At 40.2% G+C, this 25,487-nt stretch overlaps 1 protein-coding gene across 4 annotated transcripts in view; it reads right to left on the bottom strand.

Annotated features, from left to right (window-relative positions):
- Positions 1–25,487, bottom strand: part of LOC131038536 (uncharacterized) — a 226,548-nt gene that overhangs the window by 61,228 nt on the left and 139,833 nt on the right. For all 4 annotated transcript variants that reach the window (XM_057970993.2, XM_057970992.2, XM_057970994.2 and 1 more), the window contains one exon: positions 3,025–3,079. In XM_057970993.2, the coding sequence (XP_057826976.1) occupies positions 3,025–3,079 (55 nt within the window). The remainder of the gene's footprint in view (positions 1–3,024; positions 3,080–25,487) is intronic.

Here is a 25,487-nt window from a genome sequence, read left to right as displayed (position 1 = left end):
TTTCAGCCCTTTTCCTAATTGAATTGTGGCTAGATCTATTGGACTTATCCCTCTTTTAATTTATTGGTTCCTTAGTTAAGATTAGTGGTTTTATTATCTTAATTGGTGAAACCCTAACTTTTCCTCACCAATACAAATTCTTCAAAAAAAAACAATAAAAAAGCAAAAAGTGTTTCTTTTAAAGAAACAAATACTATTTTCTTAAAATAATTCTAAAAAGGTTATAAAAGGAGGTTAGATTTTGAGAAGGGTTACTAGTTATTTTTCATTTTCATTTGCTTTGAGCAAGAACATGAGTTCTTCCTATTCCTTGAGGACGAAAACCAACTCTACTAGCTAGATATGGTGATTTCACCCTAAGATCAGATTTGTGCTGCAAGATGAGTTCTCTCCGTATGTTTGGCAAAATGGAAATATTTGATGTATTTTGTGGATTTTTTTATTGCTAAATGTTACTGATACAATTTTGTTGAATATTTTATTATGTCAATCTATAAAAAGGCAAATATTGATGATTTCAATGAGTTTTTATGGGATTTGTATCTGTTGTACCTGTTGTGCCAACAGCATTAATCCCTGTTTTAGATTTGCAATTAGTCTGCTTTCTAGTTTAGTCTAATATCAATTAGTTTCAAGTTTTTGGAATGCATTTTGAGTTGTTCAGTGGTTAGGTTTGCTTGTTTTCACATTCTGTTGTTGTATTAGCATCTAAAGGCGAATATGGAGTATTTTCAGTATGCATCAGTTCTGATTTTAACAGTGTGACAGCAGTAAAGAGTTACATCAGCACTATATCAGCCTCTTCAACTTTCAATAAATGCTTCAGCTGGAGTGATGAACACATGTTCTGGGTATGATATTCTATGCTCATTTTGAGTCTTTTCGAGTAGTTTATGTTATTGCAGTAGTCTGATTTTGTAATCAAAATATTATATCAGACTTGTTCCAGGAGTATATCAATCATTTGTACTATTTTGTAGTGCATCTATGCTTGTCTTGTAAACCCCAGATGGTAGTACTGCTGGAGGTATATATTTGTCTAAATTTTATCTTATAAAATTAAATGGTTTACTGCTACTTAATATGCATATCATGCTAATAGATTTTGGTAGGTTCACCGTTAGAAACAAAGAACTTCATTAGATCATTTTGGCATTGAACGAGCTGGTGTACTGAACCATTTTGGTTTGGATCAGCTTAGATATTCTGTCAGTGGCTTGCATTAATGCATGTTGTCTATTAAAGAAGTGATGGTTGAGGTCAACTGTGCTCACTCTAGGATTTGAGTCAGAGTGACCAAAAAGTTAAGGCATTGCATATGCTTTTTATATCCAACAATTTCATAAATAAAAGGTAGAGAGGTTTGTTACATTGTTTATGGTTGCAAGCAAAGTTTTAAAACTCGGACTCACCACAGACCCGGCAAACCAAAAATTTGGACTCGGACTCGTGAAAGACTCGCGACAGACTCGGCAAAAAAAAACCGTAGTTTTACAAAAAAAACATAAAGAAATTAATGCATTTAGAGAACATAAGAGCCATAATTGAAACATTACACGTCATATGATCTACAAACACACAATATTTGAAAATTCATCATTCATATTCATAGTTTAAACTCTAAAATGTATAATAGCAGCATAAGTTTATAAATATTTACAAAATTACATATAATGATATGTCCAACTCCAAATGTGAAAAACAACAATGAACAAACTAAAGAGAAGACTACATCTTCCTCTTTGTATTTCACATAATATAGCTCAATTTTTCTGATTTTATCTTCTTTCCTCTCCTCCTTCAAACCCTACAAACCTGTTATAACCAAGCAAAAATGCCAAATGACAGGAAAAAGTTTTAAAAAATGAGTTTTATTGCTTGAATGGCGTGTTTTCTGGGCTAAGCGAGTCCATATGAAAGACTCGCGAGTCCAAGCAAAAGACTCGCGAGTCTTTCATATGGACTCGCCAGGACTTGCCTCGCGAGTCCTTGGCAAGTCGACTCGTGGCTTCCATAGACTCGCGAGTCTGTGGCGAGTCCACGAGTCTTAAAACTATGGTTGCAAGCTTTAGAGTTAGCTTCATAGCTTGTTTGAGAGGGATGGCAGCTTTATTTGCAGATCTGACTGTTTTGCATTATAAACCACAGTTCTGAAATTAGAATCTAGATGCAAAGGTGGTTGCTCGCGAGTCCTTGGCAAGTCAACTCGTGGCTCCCATAGACTTGCGAGTCTGTGGCGAGTCCACGAGTCTTAAAACTATGGTTGCAAGCTTTAGAGTTAGCTTCATAGCTTGTTTGAGAGGGATGGCAGCTTTATTTGCAGATCTGACTGTTTTGCATTATAAACCACAGATCTGAAATTAGAATCTAGATGCAAAGGTGGTTGACCACGTGCAAGGACCATGGTTTCCACTAGAGGGGTATGGTATTTAATCCAATCAGCTTTGGCCAGTTATGGTTAGTGCTTACTAGTTAGGTTGGAGGATGAGACTTGGCATGAGAATGGAGTGGGTATGGACAGATGAAGCATTCAAGATTCACTTACAGAGTATACCAAATTTTTGTGTAGGTTCATTTGAGGGCTTTAAAAGTATCTAAATATATCATTCCTACATTTAAAAATAATAAAATTCAGAAGGATTTTAGAAATTTAAACAATATGCAAAATGCTTCAAAAATATATTTTTACATTGTTTCTCCATCCCATCAATGCACCAATATGTTTTTGAAATTTAGAATTGGAGATAAGGATAAACAAGTCATTTTAGTGGAAGTGGAATGCAAACAATATAAAAAGTTGTTGTTTAAGACTAATAAATAGTAGGGAACAGGGATTACCCATTGGATGAAACATTAGAGCAAAAGAAAGAAATGGCCACAATTTATAAGTTAATCTGAATCCAATTTCTTAACATTCCATTTATGTGGTAAAGAAACAAATGCTACCTTACATGAAACAGTTTCACGAAACTAACAAAATTCCAAAGTGATTAGATTGAAGTTAGAAAGACTGAATGAATGTACCTGAGACCATCTGTATCTTTGTGTATCTCATGTGATAGTGTTTGTGCCTCTTCACCTAATCAAATCATGAAGCACCATAAGGACTTCTTTAAATAAAGTGATACAACCAAAAACATTCTGCACAAAAGAAATCAATACTAAATGCTCAAGTGAAAAATAAAATACTTACACTAATTGATTAAGGCTTAGACTATAAGAAAGAGATGTCACATCAACTTACATTCTTAATGGGGCCTTTCTCGTAATTATAAAAATGAGTCTAGGACTCTAGTGGGCCAGCCCCCTTGGAGCACAATGACTGAGGTGACTTCAACATGCTGACAGCATAGTAAAATCAAGCTCGGAAATTAACATCAAGAGAGGTTTTTTGTGCACAAACCATTGAGTTGAACATTGGCATTTTAATGTTCACTAGATGGCCAGATCATTTTCAAAAGATTAGAGGCTGTGATCATATGTACATGCATTTTACAATCTTTGTCATAATGGAAGTGCATGCAATAAAACTTCAATACAAATATAGGTAAATGTGTAGAGTGGACTAGGTCAGCATTATGGCACTTTAGAAATTTGATTTTCCCATTGTCGCAGATCCTCTTTAAATAATTTCTTCTTTGTGCACTTGCTTTTTCAGAAGCTTCATGAGACTAACATACCAGTTTTTTAATCAAAGCTAGCAAAGGAGTTTTTTATACACATTTTTTACGTAATAAGGTTCACTTAATGGAAGATAAATACTTGCTCACTTCTTTGTAACAATTTGATGCTTCCTTTTCTCTTTTTGTTTGGTTATCAGAGATGAAGCTACAAAATGTTGCAATCACATTAAAAAGCCATGAAGCAAAATAGCAAGTGTAGTAGGAAATTTCTATTTCCAAGCATAGGCAAAAGTTGGATTCCAATTATAGCCAGAATCCTATATTTATACAATAATGGAGAAGAAAAATACCACATACATATAAAAATAAAACAAAGATTGAATCTCTAGCACATATCTAGAAGCATACATCATCCACAAAAAGTTATCACCATTATTAGAAAATGTAGTTTCTTTAGATTATTAGAAACTAACCTTTGCTGCCACACACACTACATGCTGAATTATGCACAGATCAGAAAATAATAATCTGTGAAGTTAATGTATAGATGACACATGCTCCTTTAGTATAACGCTTCTCCATGAATCTTGACAAACAATTTTATACTGTGCACTAAAATTTTAGAAAACAAGATTTCTCAATTTTTCTTTAAAGGATCAAGGAAATTTTCCAATAGTCCTGTGGATTGAGCTAATTGAATTATCAAAACCTTTATCTCAATTGCACGTCTAAATCCTCAGTTATATTTTCCAGATGTGCTTCAACTTAGCACTCAATAGGTTTAGGTTCAAGGTGCTTCTACTTTCATCAGGGTTTAAAGAGCGATGGTCTCAGTTGTGCCTGTAGAAAAATCTAAAGTTCGTTCTACCTCTGCACAAGGTGGAGTTGTTGCCAATGTTGCACCATTTACCCCCAGCTGACAGCAATTCTTGTCCAAAGATGGTTGTCATTCTCATTGGGTGGGGAAGGCTGCAGGTTCCCAATGGTGAAAAAGAAGATTGTGATTGGTTCTGTGGATGGTTCAGGGCCCTTTTTCAGAAGGGCGGCTCAAGGTGCTCCCACTCTGAAGTGATTAGTGGAGAAAGAGTCAGGCCAGCCTATTTTGTTAGCAGTTCATCAAGTGTCTTTCCCTACAAATACTCCTTGTAATGTCAAGAAGGGTGGGTTGGGCTGGATTTTTAAAGTAGCAAAGAATATCATGATCTTAGAACTGGGTGAGGAGATTATAAAATAAGTTGAGCATTACTTAGTTATGGTTCTTGATGAACTTACTGTGATTTAGTTATATGTGCAAGGATTCTTAATTATTGTTTGTGAATCTGTAGCAAAATGGGGTAGTATTTTGGAAAAGATCCCATGGGCTTAGGGCAATGCATTTCTTTCTGTGAAATCCTGGTTCTTCAGATTTGACCCTTCTACAAAAAAATTCAAGGTTGTAACAATTTGGGGAGATTGCTCAATTTGCCAATACAATTTTATGAAAGCACTAACAACACATTAGGTAAATTTGTTTCCATCTCTCCTAGAACACTAAGGTTCTCTCATTCTGCCTAAGCCTGTATTTTGGCATAACTGGACTTTGTTGTGAGCTATGCACACATTGCGCCATTGCAAATGGGGACCCCCACTTTTTCACTTTCTAAGTTAGTTGTCTTATCTTAGTTGTTGGTTTTGTCGAGTCTTTGCTATTAACCTTTTGTTTGTAGTTGCTCGGGAGTTGATCAAGTCTCTCTCGTAAGGATGAAGTGAGGTTCAACACTTCCTTTGCCCAGCCAAGGCATAACCCTTTCCACTTCTCCCAGTCCTATCAGTGGGTGCCTGTTGTGCGTTGCACACGCTCCCTGTCGCCGACAGGATCCCCCTTCCTTTTTTTTTCGGCCTTTCCATCTTCGCCCTGTTGAGTTCCACGCAAACCCTCTCGCGTCCTTTCGAGCGAGCCCGCGATCAATCTGTGAGATGATAATGTTGTGCGAAGGAACCAGTGTCCGTATGGTCAGTCGAGCCCTCGGGCGCGAATTCCAAGAGATTGTTTAAGCTTGTAAAACACCTCAAATAGGCGTAGGATGATGGAGACTAGCAAATTCCGCCAAGTAAAGAGCAGCGTGTCTGAAGGTCGCATGAGGACCCAAAGTCGCCAGTTTTTGCATAAAAGGATGAGAGGGGTTACATGATGTTTGTTTTTACAAGTTTGCGAGATTTGTATGAATGGCGATTCTCACCATCTGAGAGAAAATTAAGAAGTTGCCAAAATGCCCAAAAGGGGCAAAATTTCGGACCTTCAGGCTAAAATGCTAGAAAATGTGAAAAGTTGACAAAATGGCCAAAAGGGCCGAAATTCGAACCTTAAGGCTGAAATGTCAAAAAAAAAGAAAGTTGGCAAAACTCACAAAAGGTCCGAAATATTAGAAAAGTTGACAAAATTGGCAAAAAGGCCAAAAGGGCCGAAATTCGGACACTTTAAGTGAAATGCTTAAAAGTGAAAAAGTTGGCAAAAAGGTCAAAAGGGCCAAAATTCGGACCCTTCAAGTGAAATGTCAAAAAGTGAAAAGTTTGAAAAATGGCCAAAAGGGCCGAAATTGACAAAACGGTCGAAAAGTCCGAAGTTTGCAAAAAACTCGTGAGTCCCGAAAATTGCGAAAGAGGAGAATATTGCGGGAGAGTTAAAGTTAGAAAGTTTAAAAGTTTGCAAAACCACTGAAAATGCCGAACTTAGGCGATAAACCAAAAGGTGCGAAAAGTTTAAATGGTTTTCAAAACCTCTCCAATCCCCGAAATTCGCCAAAAGGGCGAAAATCGTCAAAGTTTAAGATTGGCAAACTGGTCCAAAATGCCGAAGTTTCAAAACCTCTGAAAACCACATTGTGGAAGGGAAGTAAAGCATAAAGTTCGAAGGCAATCGAAAACCCCGAAATCGTGCGATAAGGCAAAGTCGTGATTTTATGCTCTGCGTGAACCCCCCCCATTCTCCAAAAATCGCCGGAAAAGGGCATAAGTGCCGCGATTTTTAAATGCTTGCAATAGCACACAAAATGCCGAGGTTCGTGTAGCCAAAAAATCGCGATTCCTATACATTGCGATCATTTCAAACTCTCATACCACCGAAAATCGCGATTTGGGGTAAATACGAAAGAAGGTTTGGAGTTTTAAATGGTTTTCAAAACTCTCCAATTCACCGAAATTTGCCACCCACAGTCCCCTTTCAGAATCACGTTTCAACTAAGTTACCCAGGTTAAGATTGCAAATCGCCCAAGGTAAAAATCGTTATGACTAAGTGTTTAAATCTGCATTTACCTTTCAAACCATGGGCGCGACAATTTGAATTAGAAAGTTGACCGTTGAAATTCAAAATTTGTAGAACTCTCTCATCCGTTCTTGCAAGGCAAATCGTGCAATTTCTCGCCATTCATTTTCACCAGGTAAGTACGCTTTACCTCTCTCGATCGTCTGAAGTATTTGTAAATTGGATAGATGTGTGTGCGGAAAACTAATTAAAATGCTTAAATTTTGAGAATCGCATCTTTCCGTTTATAAGGCGTCAAGCAAAACAATCGAAATCAGAATTTATTCCTGAGATTTAACCAGAAATTGCATTTTCAAACTTAGGAAAATTTCTCAAGCTTTGTCCATTTTAAAAAAATTGATCCTGAAAATGCCTAAGTATAATTCGTAGTCAAAAGCTTCATAACTATTCAGGTTTAAATCAATCAAGCTTTTAGCTAACAATATCATGTTGTTTCCAATACATTTTTTGAATTAATCCTTGAATGTTGCGATATTCTTTATCTAACCCGCTTTGCTTCCTTTTATCGCCTCGTAATCCACGTCCGGTTGTGCAAGATAAATGCCTAAATCAGTGGTAGAATCATCAAAGACGCCTGCTACAGCCGAGACATCGCGAGAATCCAAATCAGATATCCCCCGCCGAGTCGAAAGGATGAAGTACCAGTATCAAAGAAGGGGATTGATGGAGTCAAAAGTTCAGAGTGTCTGGGATAATGTCGGTGATACTGACCTAGGCCATATCGATATCCAAGATTTCAGAAGACGAGTCTTCTCCCCTAATGCCTACGGCAGGCCTAGGCAGATGATGGAAAGTGGCATCGCCCAAGCAGCAGGATTTCCCCCAGCAGTACAAAACTATGAGTTAGTGGTAGAGGTCACCCGGCATTACCAACCAAGTTCCAGATTGGTGCTCCTCGAGGACATGGTCCTCGCTAACTTCACTCCTGAGGCCATTGGCGACACATTCGGCATTCCCTTCCCAAACAATCCCACAGCCACGACTATAGATGAAGCACAGGGGGCGTATGATATGAATCCTGCCAGATGCAGAACACTGATCAATGAAGAGTGGTACAAGGAGAGGAGGCCTCCAAGCGTCAAAATTGGGAAAAAGACCCCAAGAAGTGACTTTCACAATGAGCATGGGGATATGGTCACATTGCTCAGCAGGGTTATGGGACTTCCCAAATCCAACTACTTTGAGGAGTGGATATTTTATTTCACAGAGCAAGTCTTCGCTGGGAAGTCCAAGTTCGACTGGGCCCAGATTATAAGCAACAACATCCACACTCAACTAATTGAACTCGAGACAAAGAAGTACTTCACTATGACCTCTTATTTGGTCTATATGTTCGCCAGGAACCAGCCACTGCTAGGTTTAATAATGAAAGGTGAAATTGGGAATGGACCTGATCAGGTAAAGGTATATGATTGTTACCCACAGCTTCACTATCAGGATATAGCTCAGAGAGAAAAGAACAGCCTGGCTTATGCAGTTGGCCAGTATGAGCGCGTCAATGACGCCTTCACAATGCGCTTGGTCAGGCTTATGCAGGGAGGATTACACATAAGGCTCTCAGAGCAAGCTACTATTCCAGTACAGAGATACGGAGCCTAGTTCACCTAGTTCCCAAGGTTCTCCTATATCCGGATAGCTGGCTTTGATGGTGCCCTCTCTGGCTTCCACGGCACCCAACCAACAAGATAGTTCTTTTGGAGGTCGCAACGCAGTCACGTCCGACCGGCATCTTACTCAGAGACGGCAAGCAGGCTGGATTCACGTTCCCCATGATTATAGGCAACCAGGATGTCCATCTAAAGACCCCCACCCAAGCAGACGAATCCTTCACAGAGCTGGCCTCCTATGGCCTACAGGAGCATTTTCCAAAGAAATGCTTTGATCACGACAATCTGGCAAAGAGAGCCTATGGCAGGCGGTATAGAGCAAAGGAGTCAGTTGAAGATTATTGGAAAAACTGCTCTGATGACTATGAGGTCCGAAGGCGTGAATATTCTAGGCTGAGTGTGCAGCAAATGCAACTCTATGAATATCGCCGGGTCCCAGATCAACTCACTGATTCAGGAAATTGCCTGCAGGTCCGGGAATTTGAGGCAGGAAGGCATCTTTTGCCAGGCGTTGATTGGTTGCAGGACCCGATCACTGATTTTGAGGCAGTCATGGCAGCCCCAGCAAGATATACAGACCAATGGTTGCATCAGCAGATTGAGCGACTAATTCATGAAGGAGTCCAGTTCACTTACCACTTAATGGGTAGCCTTGATTCTCAGTCCTCCGAAGATGAGGGAACTTCCAATGCACCTAGGGAAGAAATTGAAAAGCCTGAGAAAAGGAAGAAGGCTAAAGCTAGCAGAGGAACTCAGACATCCAAGAGAACAAGAAGGGAGAAGATTCCCATTAGGAGGCCAGAGGTCACTTCATTGTCAAAGGACCCCAGTTCGTCCAACGATGTAGTAGAATTGGATTATATACCTGCTCCTCCTTCCCAGAGTGACATCGATGCATTTGGAGCTGATGATCCTCCCGCACCCGACATGCTAGACGACGAGCTAAGAGTCATTGAATCAGCCGAGCCTGGTAACCAAATTGAGGAAGGAGAGATTCCATCCATTCAGGAGATCAAAGTACGTGAACCCACCCAACAGAGTCACCATGAACTGCTGCTCCATAACACTGCCAAAGATGACTCTACCGTTGAAGGAAAGGAAAAGACAGAGGAGACCCACGAGCTCGAAAAGGTTGAAGAGCTACCATCACACGAAAGCACCAGACAATTGTTCAGTGAAGTAGGAGAAAACTTTGCTGCAAGCAAAGAGCTTGACACCTCCTCCACTCCTCCCGTAACCGAGCAGCTACAAATTTGTGATGAGACGGCTGAAAACATCAAAGAACAGAGTGAAAATTTAACCATAGCATCAGCCCAGACAGTACCTCAGGAATGGTTGATTACCCGAGCCCAGCGCAAGGCCACCACAAAGCCACCCATTAATTTGGAGGACATCTTCTCACGCATAGATCAAGCTAAAGCCAAGGGGAAGAAAAGGCCCAAGGCATATTCCAAAATAACCAAAGATGAGCAAAGGAACCCTACTCTTCACATCGCCACCCCGCCTGTAGACAAGCCAGCAGATCAGATCACACTGGCAGATTATAGCATCACAATCGTCCCCATCGGACGAGCCACTAAGGATCGGGAAAAGGAGGAATTCAAGGATTCAGTACAGAACATGCTCAAGCAACTTGAAGAGATAACAACTGAAAAGGACATGTATCGAGCTCGTGCCGAGCAGACCGAGGGATACATCGATCAACTCCTGATACCATTACACAATGCTTCTGAATCCCACATTCCCCCGACGGCATTGGCACAAAGGACCACAACAGAATTTGAAGGATTACGGGATACTGCGAGGGCCGTCAGAGAATGGATACAAGGCATCAAAGGGAGGGGAGAACGAATCCTCGAAGAAGTAAAAGAGATGGCTCACCATCGAGAGGCCACCCTAGTCCAGCTATTGGAGGCAAAGAGGGAATCCCTTAGAATGCATGAAGTGGCTGCCACTACTCTTCCCCTCATGAGAGCTCTCTTCTGGACCCATGCATAGATTCCTACATTATCCACCATCCTAGATCCTTATAACATCAGCACTCTTAAGGAATGGTACTAGACTATCACCATGAAGAATGACACAAGAGAAATCATTGATAAAGAACACGATGCATGCGAGACAATTCTGAACACCATGCAAGAACTCGGCAAAATGATCCTCCGATCAATGGTCTCGGGATGGCAAAATGCCCTGTTCAATGAAGTGATACAGTCGGACCGGGAGGAAAGACTAGGGACGGATAGGATCACCTATTCCACTAAAGACCTAAGTTTTGCTGGTCAATTCCAGTCAGACATGTTGTGCTTCGAGCGTAATCGTTCTAGCTGGAAGGATGGTTTGAAGCACGTAGACCAATACCTTGAAGGCATGCAGTATAAAATTCGCCATCCTCCTATGCCTCCATTTAGTTTGCTATTCCAATTGTGCCTCAGGTTCCAGGAATATGTTCATGAGGAACGTACAGCAGGTCGGGACCTTTGGCAAGAGTATTTGCACGGGGAGGATGAATTCCTGGAAAAGGGGTGTGAAGCTGAAAAAGAAAAAGTGCTCTCCTAAAGTGTTTTTTTTCCTTTCTGATTTTGAAAAGTGCACTTTTTGGCCAAAGGGTCATGTTTGACTTCCAAGTCAACTAAATGTAAAACTTTGTGTATGCACCTTTTTGGATTATTTTTGGATAAGTTCTAATTACCTTTTGGGGTAGTTATTACTCCCTTTGGGGTAGTTGCTGATATTTGCCTCCCATTTATGAGTATGGGCAGCCATGTTTTATGGATGAATCTAGGCCTTTAGTTTAGATTAGATCTTGGCCATTCATCCATTTTTGAAGCCTATTTAAGGGACTGGTTTTCCCTCATTTTGTAAGAAGTTCTTGGATTGTTGCTGAAGCTCTGGCGAAATTTACAGGATTTAATGCAAAGTTAAGATTGTTTCAAGTTTCCCTGTGAGTGCATGGTCTCCTTCTTCATTAATTTAGAATTTTCAGTTATGTTTCTTTCCTTTATATAGCATTTTTTAAGTAAACATCCGATAGAATCCTCGTTGTTCATACCATTAGGGAATGGCTGATTGTCTTTCCTTCTGTATGGTTAATCTGAACCTTTCATATGCTTAGTTCGGTTATTGAATGGTCACTGAATGAATGTCAAAATTCTGATGTTGTATTTAATAGCATGAAAATTCAATTTTCCCTTGAAGATCGCACTAGATTGATGCAAGTATTGTGCTTAAATGGCTGGTAATGCTTAATTTAGTTATTTGGAGGTGTCCGTCTATTTACTGAATCTGCTATCTTAGTTAAAATTTATATTTTTTGTAGCTCTCTCTCTATCCCTCCTTTTCCCCCTTTTTTTTACCAAGAGAATCTGCAGTCCTGCTGAAAACAGTATCAACCCAACTTAAACCATTTGATAAGCAAGACCATTAAAGTTTCGGAGAACTCATCCAGCAATTGCCTATTTCACCGTAAGTCCCCCTTGTGTTTCCAGCAAAAACACATCAAACCACTGAGCAATCCCGCAGTCAAGACCTAACAAACAAAACCTTAAGGTTATCCCCTTTGATCAAACATAGAAAATAGCACTAGGGATTTCCTTATCTCAAGAGAGGATAGGATACTCAGCAGGTTTATTCTATTTTGCGTTGGCCGTATGGAGTTTGCAGCAATGCGACTTTAGACAAGTCAACAGTGCCCAAACCCGATCACTCCCATCTCCATTCCTCACCTTTTCCATCACCACATTCTCCTATCTTCCACCTCCTCTTTCATTTCCATTTTCCCTCACTCCCTCTCATCTCCCTCCACTTCCTTTACCTACCTATACCTTCACCCTCACCTACACCGCCAACTTCCATATACCACACCTCCTACCTCCCTACCTTACCTTTTACCTCCTTATTCCCCTATGCTTACCTTCTATCCTACCCCATCTCCTACACTAACCACACTCTCTTTCCTCCCTACCACACCCCTTACCCTTCTACCTACCATCATACCCTTTCCCTTTAGCTACCATCCTACCCAACCCTCATTCCATCTGGTCTACCCCACCTTTACCCTTCCACTACCCCTTATACCTCCTGTTCCACTTTACTCCCCATATCCTAACTCCTTCCATTATCCTTTATACCTCTCTACCCCACCGTAGCCTCACTCTACCTATTTCCCCACATCCATATTCCTTATGTCTCCCTTTCCCCAACATCTTTTTCTTCCCTTCCTCACGTGGCACTTCCCCTACCACTCTTATCTTCCCTCACATTTCCATTCATCACCTTTTTGGGCCCCACTTTAAACTCAAAATGGAGAATTAAATAAGGTTTTTAAGGACTTTCCTTACTGGGACCCACCGAGCTTTAGCTTGGAGATTTTAAGTGTTTTTAATTACATGCCCTGCCACATCATTGCTTGGGCCCCAGCAAATTCTAAGATGGAGAGAAGGTTTTAAGGTATTTTTTTTAGTATCCACCTCACCATTATGACACATGCTCAAGCCCCTTAAATCCACGGTAAAATATAAAGGCAAGGTGTGGCACCAAGAAAATAAAAAAGCTGGCCTTGGGAGTAAAAGATGTGTCTCATAAATAAAGCACTGGATATTTAAATCCACATAAGGCAAAATTAGATATAAAAGGGGGTATTATCAAGCATTGAAGCCAGCATTGCAGACCTAAACAAAGACAGATTTCTGCCAATCAGATCAAAACAAGGAGAGAGCAGAAAACAGAGAAAGATTTGGGCAAGCATTAAGGTTGGAATTCGAGCAAACAGCACTAAGGTTTGGAGCAGACATGTAGATTTTTGAGCATCATGATTACCTCAGGATGGCTCGTTTCTAAGGCTTTCAATTATCAAATTTTGTTCTATTGTTGATGAAATTGTATTAACATGATTTGAGTTTAATGAAGGGTTAGGATATGAGTCTAAGGCTGGAAATGAAAATAGCTATTAGATTTTATAATTCTCTGATTCTCAGAATGTTGTAACCCTTCACTTTTTTTGCTTTCCATATCCTTTCAATACCGTAATTTAAAATGTTGAAATTGCAGGAGATAGATGACATCCCCAAATCAGAGAGGATTCAAAAGGTGAAGGCAACCAAAATTTGATAAATCAGATCATTGCAGAAGACTGATCTGTCTTAGCAGGGAAGGGCAATCATCACTTGATCAGAGGGATAAGCCAATGCAAATGGAAGCTAAAACACCAATTTACTTTGTGTCAACAAAAAAATCAAAGATTGATCTGATCTGATCGACTCACACAAATGGTTTTAATCCTTTCAGTCACCGATCTGGCATAGAATGTATATTTTGACTCCTTAAAAGTTCGGTTTGGGCATCATCGTTTTGAAAAAGAACTTCATGTGTTGGCCTTCAAGAGAAAATTTTAAGTACAAAGGAAGGAGTGATTTTAAGAGCAAGTTCAAAGGCAAAGTTTAAGAGTTACTCCAAGTGCATGGATCAGAGAGCAAATTTCATGTTTAGAAGTGGAATAGCGAAAGATGTGAGAGCAGATTTGGAGTTAAAAGATAACTTCATAAACTCAAAGGGAAGAGCGAACTTCAAGTCCAAGCATTGATTGGAGCGAAACTTTTGCATTTAGCTCCCGTACCTTGCCAAGGGTCAAGAGCGAATTTGGAGAGATCATGTCCCTTGCAGCCTATTTAGAGATAACTTGTCTCAATCATGTACCTCGGCCACCAGTTGAAGCAAAATTTGGAGTGTACCTTCCTCCAAAATTGGAGTGAAATTCCTTAAGGCAGTGTACCTTGCTCCACATTTGGAGCGAATTTTTACATAATCATGTCCCTTGCAGCCTATTTGGAGCGAAATTCTTATTGTGATCATGTACCTTGCAATTAAATTAGAGCGAATTTCATCAAGGACATGTACCTCACTCCAAGTTGAGAGCAAATTTTTCCTTGAAGACATGTACCTTGCCCTCCAATCAAAGCAAATTTTTCCTTAGGTCATGTACATTCCCCCTCCAATCAGAGCGAATTTTTTCAAGTCATGTACATTGCCCCTCAATTTGAGTGAATTTTGCTTTTAGCTCCCGTACCTTGCCAAGGGCCAAGAGCAAATTTGGTTAGATCATGTACATTGCCTCAATATTAGAGCGAGTTTGTCTTGAATCTGTCCCTTGCATCATTTTTGGAGTAAATTCTTCCACCAAGACAATATACTGTTGTGACCATTTCACACATCGCCCCATTTAAAATGGGGACCCCCTCTTTTTGCTCGTTTTTGCTCGCCTTTCGCTTTGCTTTTTAGGGTTTTGGTAGTTCGTCAGTTGTCTGGATTTAGGGTCAAGCCTTAGGGTTTCCGTTACTGTCTTTTCAGGCCAGAGTCCAGTCAGTCTTGAGAGCTTTTTAAGCTTCCTTTTGTAGGATGCAATTTTGAATGGAATGAATTCGCCAGAATGGTCTATTTTCAATTGGAATTTTGAGTGCAGAGTCTTAATTTGTCTAAGTGTTAATGATGAAAATGTGAATTTTATTCAATTGAGTAATTTTTGACCAAATTTTGAGTTTTTTGATATTTGATCCTGGGCATGAGGAATGATTTGTTTTTGCCTTGTGAAGTGATTAAACTTGTGAAATCATGATATTTTGGCCTATAGGAGCAAAATCGCTCTTGTCCCTCAGTGAAGGACCGGAGCTCGTTTTCAAAAATCTTACTGTCCCTGCAGGGTCAAGATGAATTTCGAATTGGAAGTAATAAAGAAAGGCGTGATCTTTCCGTTGAATATAAATTGAAGAATTTCACGAACACAGAAATCCCTCAGGAAGCAAAATCGCTCTTGTCCCTCAGTGAAGGACCGGAGCTTAAAATCAAACATCACCTCGTCCTTGCAGGATTTTAACAACTTGCCGATTTGGAGAGATCCAAGGGAGTGCATTTTACCAGATGAATATAATTTGAAGGCACAAACATGAAGAAAAGTGGACCAGAATGCCAAGATCGCTCCTGTCCCTCAGTCAGGGACCAGGGCGAAATCCATTGTAGCTCCCGTCCCTCTCCCAGGGACCAGAGCGAAATTCTTCATAAGGCATGTTTTAAACAAAGATCAAGCAAGTTTTATGTTTGAAGGCAAGAAAGGAGGTGAATTGAACTCGTTGAACACAAATTGAAGATTACCAAACATCTACAAGGGACCCAAATGCCCAAGTTCGCTCCTGTCCCTCAGTCAGGGACCAGAGAGATTTTTACCTTAGACAAATTTCTTGCCAAGTAAGAGCAAATTCCAAGGCATGGATGAGTGAAACGGAGCACTACAAGACCATTGAAGATAATTTTTGAAGTTAGCAAAGTGAGATGAAGCCTACAAGAGCAAGATCGCTCCTGTCCCTCAGTCAGGGACCAGGGCGATATGATGGTTATATTGCCTTTCCTCCAAGTTCAAGACACTCCAAGACGAAGTACAAGGTGGTGAGGACGTTTTAAGGCATCTCAATGAAGAACGAAGTATCCAAAGTCGCCAATGTTGAAGGAATTACACCAAGACACCCAGTTCGCTCCTGTCCCTCAGGCAGGGACCAGAGCGAAATTTTCATAAAGGCCTAGATTTTGAAAGTTTAACAAGTATTAAGCAACCAAGAAGGATCAAAGGACTTCATTTTACACGATGAAAGTAATGGCAAGTTGTTAAAAGCAAGCATGAGCCCAGGACATTGAAGTTCGCTCCTGTCCCTCAGTCAAGGACCAGAGCGATATTTACCATATTGGCCAAATCTCTCAAAAATCACGTTAAGTCAAGGTTATGTGAGATGATAAAAGGTCTAAGGTGTCTTAATAAGATGATATACAAAGGTTTCAAACGTCAAATGACTATCAATTGAGCCAAGGAAGCTATATCGCTCCTGTCCCTCAGTCAGGGACCAGGGCGATTTTCACAGGATCCTTCATTTTCCTTCAAAATCAAGACAAGGCAAGGATAGGCAAGATCAAGGACATCATTTAGGAAGCAATGAACGAAGAACAAAGGTTGAAAGATGGCGAGTTTTGACTAGAACATGGAGATCGCTCCTGTCCCTCACCAAGGGACCAGGGCGATAATCCTCCAAACATCTATATGCCTTGTGGAAGTCAAGTGAAACAAGCGTGGAATGGAGAAACTATGTCATTGCTTGCCATATAAAGAGGATTGGTGATTAAAGAAGCGAGATCAAGGAGAGAAACACCAGGATCACTCCTGTCCCTCACCAAGGGATCAGGGCGATGTTTGCTAAAACACTTGTTATCCTTCGAAGATCGTGTCAAAGCAAAGTTACAAAGGGTTTAAAACGTCGTTTGGAAGGCAATGAACGAGGAGTTAAAATCAAGAACGAAGAATTTCAAGTAAGAACATAGGGATCGCTCCTGTCCCTCTCCAAGGGACCAGAGCAATATCACCTCAAGAGGCACTCATTTGCAAAGTCAAGTCACCCAAGTTCGAAATTCATAGCAAAAACGCCAATTTCAACGTAAGGATGGAGACTTTGAACGTCAAAAAGCAAGAATCAAGACCAAGTTGATAGATCGCTCCTGTCCCTCAGTCAGGGACCAGGGCGATGAGGTTTGTATTTTTCATCTTCAAATTTTGGCACCAAAGCAAACATTTTTTTGAATTTATTTTAAATGCTAAATTCGATAAATTTAAAAATTCAATTAAATTAGCATTTAAAATTTGCGCTAAATATTAATTAATTATTTTTGCCTTGTAAAAAAATCGAATTTGTTAAAAAACGATGGCAATTAATTAATTAATTAATTATTAATTAATAAAAAATCAGATGGAGCGCTTGGATTATAAGGTCGGCCTTTGCTATTTATTTAAAATCATCTTAAATTGCCTAATTTTATACAAGTCGGCCTCAAGGTAATTGTGGTATGAGCGCCTATAAAGGGAGGTGAAAGATTGCATTTTTACATCATCGTTTAATCATCTTTACATGCGATTGGAGGAAGACAAGGGAGAGGTGCGAATTGTATTCAAGGTGGTGCGAAGTATTGTCCAAGGAGGTGCGAACTTGAAGTTTGAATTAAGGCGAACTTGCCAAAGACCACATCAAAGACATCCCCAAGGGTGGCGAAGTTAATAAGAAAGACATTCACTTGAAGATCACGTGGAAAAGACTATCTAACGTTAATTTTTCCTAGGCGAATTCCTCTATTTTGCATTCTAGAGTTAGCTCTCTAGTGAGGTATGGCGATATGGTTTTATTGTTTTAATTTTGAGCGTTAATCGTCATAGCCTAGATTTTGAATTTTGAAGTTTTGAATTCCCCTAGCTCAATCGTTTTTTAGGAAATGATAACTCAAAGACTTATCATGATGTTTCCTAAAATTTAATCTAATCTAGTTATGCATTGCAAAATCTAGTTTCTCATTATGAAATGTTGTGTAGGTATGGCGACCCCGAAGGCGGGAGCATCCACCAATCGTCCTGCTCTCATGAAGGAAGATCAAAAGACCGAAGAAGTGGAGACCAAGATCGTGTCTAAATGGAGCAACATTGGAGATACCAACTTGGGCAACTTCAGTACAAAGAAATTTCGAGAGGTCCCTTACATTGGCAAGCCATCACCTGTCGCCCGGAAGATAATTGAAAGTGGCATCATTAAGGCGGCCGGCTTCCCTCCAGCAGTACAGTGTCATGAGTTGATGATCGAGTGTGCTCGTCATTATGATCCTCAATCCAGAACGATCGTGTCCAATGAAGGAAACACTTTAGCATATCTTTCAGAGGAAGCTATAAGTGAGGCTTTCCATCTTCCAGAGCACAGAGATATGGTCTACAAGAGCATAGAAGGAGCCAGGTCAATGTACGAAGATGATCCAGATGCTTGCCTAAGCATCATCAACAAGAACTGGTTACTTAAGAGTCGTCCTCGCCTGAGCAAGATACCGAACACACCACACAGGATTGATTTCCAGGAGGAGTACAGAGATTTGATTACAATGCTCAACCGAGTCACAGGAGCCCCTTTTTACTTTGAAAAGTGGATGTTCTACTTCATCCAGGTGATAGTTCAGGGTAAAGGAACAATACATTGGGCTAGAATGATTAGCCATTGCTTGGACGTACAGTTGAGGAGACTAAAAGCTACCAAGTCCTTCCACATGAGTTCATACGTCATCTATGCCTTGATCAGGAGCTTCGAGTACGCAGGACTACCTCACAGAGGAGTGATTGGAAGAGGACCCGGCGAGGTCAGAGTTTGTGATTCCTATGTCCACTTGCATCATCCGCCAGGAAGCAACTACAAGTTAGTTAATGATACCTTCACAATGAACATCACAAGGACGTTGCAAGGCGGGATTCACAACAGATTATCTCAGGATGCACAGGAACTAGTAAAGAGGTACGGTACTTGGTTTATCCAATTTCCGAAGTTTACTTATATCAGAGTTCATGGATGTCCTTTACCTCCATATATGTTGCCGAGATATCCGACAGACAGAATTGTGTTACTTGAAGTAACAAGACAGTTGGCAGCATATGCGAAGGCATTCAGACACAGACATGGGAATGGAGTTCCAGTACCTATCATTTTGGGCAATTCAGTTGAGGTATGTCCTAATGCTTTAGCTATGGATGACGCAGAGAAGGAGTTAGCCTTGTATTCTTTTTCATCCTTTGCTTTGAGAGAAAGCTTTGATCCACATGGATATTTAGAAGAGACGGTCAGTAGGAAGTTTAAGCATGAGTACCAAATTGAAGATTTTATGATGAATCTCTTAGATGATCTTGAAGTGAAACGAAAAATGCATTCTAGATTGCCTTTGGATTTCATCAGGAAATGCAGGATTTACAGAGTGGCCGACCAAGCTCAGGACAGTGGCAGACATATCCAGTCATCCTATGATCGAGAGAGTAAATCAGTAAGGTTAGATTGGAATGAGCCCGAGGTCGTGGATTTAGATGCTTTGATGGCTCCAGTCTTGTCTTGTACTCGCAGATGGGTTGACGTACAGCATCAGAAGTTGAGAGAGCAAGGCATAACCATGACTTTCACTTTGGAAGAGAAACCAGCCGAGGGTGGAGCTAGTATAAGCGAAGGTAATCCTAATCCCAGAAATGCAAATGAAGGCAACTTTCGAAGTGCAAGTGAAGGCGATCTCCATCCAAGAGGCTCAAAGAGGAAAGAAAGACTTGGAAAGAGAGAATCTTCCAAAAAGAAACAAGAGGCCAGCCGAGATCGTTCATCCGGTACATCTTCCCTACAAGAGAAAAGGACACTTGAAGTGAAAGAGTCTATAGAGTCGATGGTTCAGAATGATAAAGAAGGACAGGTACCTCAAGGGTCACCAAGTGGATCTCTCCAAGATTATGAATTACATGAAGACAAGAATAATGACGAAGTAACATCTCCTCACAGAGAAGAAGAAATAGTGCATAAGGAAATATAGGTCAAAGAGACAAGATCAGCCATCCCAGATTGGTTGAAGGAAAGATTAACGAAGGTGATTGTGATCGAGGACGAAGACAATGTGATTGATTTAGAGAGCCTTGTTGGACATTCCCAGGAAGTGACAGAGAAGAGAAAGGCTACCAAGATGTCCAAGATGATTAGAGATGAGACTGGATCCAGAAAATTACAGATAGCTACACCGGCAGTAGACAAGTATGAAGGTGAGATCCTAGCAGAGGAATATGATGTAGAGACATTTGAGCTAGGTCCATCCACAGCTGAGCAAACACTAGATGATGCCACCGATTCATTTGAGGCATTGAAAGACAAGCTTAGAGAAGAAATGGAGAAGAATAGAAAGCTTGAGAGAGAGGTCGGTGCATGGAGGACTTATTTCAATCATCTCAATGAACCTTTGGGACGTCAGGATCCAGCTAGATCACCAGTGCAGGCACTTCCACTTCAATCAATTAATGAGGCAGAAAGATTCAGGAATATGGTCCAGCGTACGAGTACTTGGATGGATAAATCTCATACAGTTGCCGTAGAATTTGTAACAAGGATGATGAAGATTATTCATCAAGCTATCCAAGTTCTTGAGATAATCCACAATTTGATGATAACAGTAGCCGCATTTGCTCATACTAAAGATGTTATCATTCCTGTCTTGAAAGTAATTAGACACACATCAAGGAAGGTCTTAGCGCAGGAAAAGATCATGGATGGAGGACCTCACAGTTTGCTTCAGTGGTCAACCTTACTCCATATGAAGAGTGTTTTCTTTGAGGACATCAGTACTAGATGTAGTCAAGTTGAGGAGATGATCAATCCGATCCAGGACAGAGTATTTGAGGTACTTCGTACCATTCTTGGCAGAAGGATCGAGGTCGAGACAGATGTGGATATGCAGGAATTAGAGGATAGAATCAAGGTCATCTTTTGCAAGGACACTAATATCACAGACGAGCAATATGATCAGATGTTTGCCACCATGCTCCTGATTGAAAGAACAAAGGAACTTGAATCTACTTGGGACGCAGCTCTTCTAGATGCATTCGATCAGGTCATCCACTTGGAAGAAAGTATGAAGAATCTTCCGGAGATTCCAATTGCTGAGATTGAAGGAATCGTATCAAGATTCATTGCATATGCTAAAAAGGAGCATTGGAAAGGGAATAAGATTCTAGATGAGAGGTTGTTATAGATGACATGGCACCTTAATTGCCATTGGTCTATGTCTCCTAGATTTTCGTGCCAAATTTATAATTGGCTATGCATTTAATGTTGTGCAATAAAAGGAGGCTATTTGTAACAAACCCTAATTAGGGTTTAGGTGTCATGATCTTGACCGTTGATCTGTTTTCAATCTGGACCATTCATTGTAATTGAGGATGCTATTTATACCCTCATTTTCATTTCATTTGTAATAGAGATAGTTAAGAGATTAGAGAGAAAGTTTGATGTATTAAAGAGATTAGAGTTAGAAGCAATTTTACTTTTGTAGCAAGATTGAGTTTGAGGAAAGGAATTCAAACAATTGTTGTATATGATGACTTTGAAATCAATGAAATATTGAAGTTATGGTGTTTTGTTGCAACTTTCTTGGTTATCTTCATGCTTGTTCAATTTACTTGAATCATGCTCAATCAAAGTAGTGTGTTAATTCGAAGGACATAATGTGAGACTTGATCTTTGGTAGGATTCGCTTTCCATACCACTAGCTTCTTGCTGATTGTAGGAATGCCTTGCGTGGTCAACTGGAGATATTTGAATCACTTAACCTTCAATCATTATTGTATCTTGGATATGTACCTTCGTGGTAGTGTCTTTGATCTTTGATGCAGTGAAAATCATTTCGTTACCTTAGAAGATCGCACCAATTTCAATTAAGTTGTTATTTTATGGCGAAATTGAAGTTGGTAGAATCTTGCCAAGTCTTGTCCACATGAAGTCATTCTTAGGGTTAGATTAGATTAGCCCTCTTGCAAACCCTATCCTTTTGTTATTTTTTGAAAAGCTTCTTTAGTTTAGTAAGACTTTCGGAGTGTAAGGCCCCTTAAGAACACAGCAAATCACATCATACCGCTGGAGCTTATCCACACGTAGAGACCCTACTAACCAGAACATTGGAGTCATCCTAACTGATCCTTCATGCGAATCTTCAGCAGTTAGAGACTTTATTCAAGAGAGGATAAGATGCCTTTAGGTATTTTATTCTGTGTATGATGGTGTACAAAATACACGTCAACATATACCCTGCTCCTTAATTTGAGTAAAATTGGTAAAAGACCACACATTTGGAGCAAATTTTAGTCATGTACCTCACTTGCATGTTGGAGTGAAATACTCATTTGAATGTACCTTGCTCCAACCTTGAAGCAAAATACCTTAAGGCAGTGTACCTTGCTAAGGATTGAGAGCGAACTTTTTCACAGAGACATGTCCCTTGCTAAGGATTGAAAGCGAAAAAAATTTCCTTCAAGGCATGTACCTTGCCCCAACCTTGGAGCGAACCTTTCAAACCATGTACCTTGTCCAAGCTTGAGAGCAAATTTATTTTTTTAGGCATGTACCTTGTCCAAGCCTTGGAGCAAATTTTTACCAAGGCATGTACCTTGTCCAAGCTTGAGAGAAATTTTTTTGAAATCATGTACCTTGCTCTCTATCTTGAGCGAATTCCTTAAGATCAAAACATTTTGGTGCCAAAAATCAATTTAAAATTCAAATTCCAAAAGGAGAGGTTGAAATGTTCAAGTCGGTTGCCCTAAAGGAATAAATTCAATTACATTTGTTCAAAGATCAAGTCGGCTTCACCCTAAAAGGACACATCTCCTCATTAAGAGACCTATATAGGAGGACTCAAAGCATTCATTCAATCACCAATTCACAGCAAGTTCTTCCTTCAACAGCGAATTTCATCAGCAAGGCAAGGAACCTAATCAACATCATTAGCAAATCTGATCAGCAAGACAGTGAATTCAGTTATCAAACAGAGCAATCTCCCCTATAGAAACACATATCAGACCCGCAACATATAGAATAAGAGATCAAATCAAAATGGGAGCATGTAAAGGTTATATATCATGTGAGATTGATGCCCATTTGTTTGTTTTGCAGGAGGTAAGGAAAGAGATCTATTGTGCGTATAGCACACACACCCCGTCATTGACAGGGACCCCCCGTTTTGAGTCTATTCTGCCCACGTAGTAGGAGAGAAGTGAAGGAAGCGTTCAATGCTTTGAAGTAAAACTCTCGTGAGTTGCCTTAGAAACCCAATTTCGCTTAGCAAAATGAGCAAAAGGATAAAGTTCGGAAGTTTCATGCCCTCTGAAAATCTCGCAAAATAGTTAAATCGCCCGAAAATGACAAATGAACAAACTCGCAGAAAGGCCATTCAAGCCGAAAACCACTTCAAGCTCATAAATCGGCTAAGTGGGCCAAAAATGATAAAGCTTCACAGTCTTGCAAACTCGGTCTAGTAAGCCGAAAATGAAACAACAGTTGAAAGTTGCGCAAATGATACCTTCGGCCCGAAAATGTTTTAAGTTGAAAATCGCACAGAAGGGGCTCCCAAAAATCGTTAAGGCAAGGGCAAAGTCAAAGGCTTTCTAAGCCGAACCCCCCCCCCCCCAATCTCGCAAGATCGGCATTTAGGCCGAAAAACAAAGAAACTTGCAAAACTACGGTGTAGGCCGAAAATCTTCAATCCTCCAAAATCGCGTGATATACATTTTCGGCCCGAAAGACTTGAGTTCAAGTTCGCAAAATATCCTTTCATGCCGAAGTCGAAAATCGCCTCCATGAGCCGAAATCGCGATAAACACTTAGGCCGAAAATTGTAAAAAAACTAAGTTCACGAATTGGCCATTTCGGCCGAAAACCTTGAGTCGCATATTTTCAGTTTCATGCCATATCATCTCCAAGGGCCGAAAATGTCATAAGTCCCGAAAATCATTAAAATCGTAAAAATGTCCTTTTAGGCCGAAATCACTTAAAAGTTTGCAAAAAGGCCTTTTAGGCCAAAATCACTTAAAATTTGGCAAAAAGGCCTTTTAGGCCAAAATCACTTAAAATTTGGCAAAATGTCCTTTTAGGTAGAAATTCAAAAAATGCTTAGAGGTTTCAAATTGCCTAATATGCACGAAATTCCAAAGAGAGGCAAATGAGCATTTAAAATAAAATCTCACATTTCACCTCTATCAAGAGGAGAGACATTTAAAAGATACATATCACAAAGAGCTTCTCAAGCCCGAACTCCACCGAGATGAAGCTCGACGTCGTAAATAAAATTTAATATTTGTCAAATTAATTTAGTTAATTTTTCAAATGATTAATGTGGGTTAAAAATGATTGTTTGCAGGACGTCATCGCAGAGAACCAAGAGAAAGCTTGAAACGCAAATCGAAGAAGGATCGCAATCAAGGTCAGGCGCTGGAAGCTAGAGGAGAAAAAGATGCAGTGCAAGATCAAAGCGATGAAGAATTGGGAAGCGTGTCACGGTGCCACCAGACCACAAAGCTGAAGTCCACCACCGAGACCAAAGACCGAAGAACACTTCAAATGCGGCAAGTCTATGCATTCTCGAGAAATACATAGCTGGATTTAATTCCAGAAGTTCAGTTTCTGAAAACTGAAACTGTTTTATTGTAAAACTGCCTATGGGCCCCACTCAAGATATTTTGAAACAAAGGGGAAACAGGTCAGTTGTGGACAATTATGTCCAACTACCGAATAGACTCAAATTGAATCCAGATAGTTGCAAGTAGTTGAGATAGTGGTTGGATAGATGACTAAGAGTTTAATGGGCATGGGTTAAGGCTGCCAGCTTCTGGATGGCAGGTTGCAGCCCTTGGATGCAGTCAATCCTGCCCTTCGATTCAAAATTGTAAATTCTATAGAAGGAAGAGGCCTTTCTTTTGCAAAGGTTTAGAATTTTGTTGGTTAGAATTTTGTAGTTAGATTTTAGAGTTAGAATAGGTTAGATTTTAGGCATAGCATAGAGATGCTGCAGAAATTGTTGTAATGGCAGCTGAAGCAAATATATGAACATTGAAATATGGTGTTTGTTGTCTTTGTTTTAGCCTGTTTGCATGGTTTCTTTCAACTGGTTAATTTTAGAGTGCAGGGATTTTAATGGTGAAGTGTGGAGGGGTATTTGATGCATTTTTGGTTCATACCATTGGGGGTCTGTTCATTGTAGGTCACCGTGCATGGTTAGTCTGAACCCAAACTGTGCTTAGTTCAACTGCAAGTGTTTGTCTTAGGCTGCGCCAGAATTGGGTGCCTAAAATGAGTGTCTCCGATCTGAAAATCCTTCATCCCTTGGAGCTTGCACCGTTTTTGTCTAGTTGTGAGGGTATCTCTAGCAAAACAAGAACTAGTTTATCGAAATCTATCTACCTGCTGCATCAGCTATTATCATCCTTGTCCTTAGGCTTCCTGAACCCTTCCCTTTTGATTTTATTTTGTAGTCTGAGAATCGCAGCAACCACCTTGTTGCAAAACGTAAGTCCCCTTGTGCTCCCAGCAAATCACATCAAACGTTGAGCTATCCTG

The sequence above is a fragment of the Cryptomeria japonica genome, chromosome 10, assembly GCF_030272615.1.
Source record: "Cryptomeria japonica chromosome 10, Sugi_1.0, whole genome shotgun sequence".
NCBI classification, from domain to species: domain Eukaryota; kingdom Viridiplantae; phylum Streptophyta; class Pinopsida; order Cupressales; family Cupressaceae; genus Cryptomeria; species Cryptomeria japonica.
Note: the sequence above shows the minus strand (reverse complement) of the source record. Positions and strands in the feature narration are given on the sequence as shown.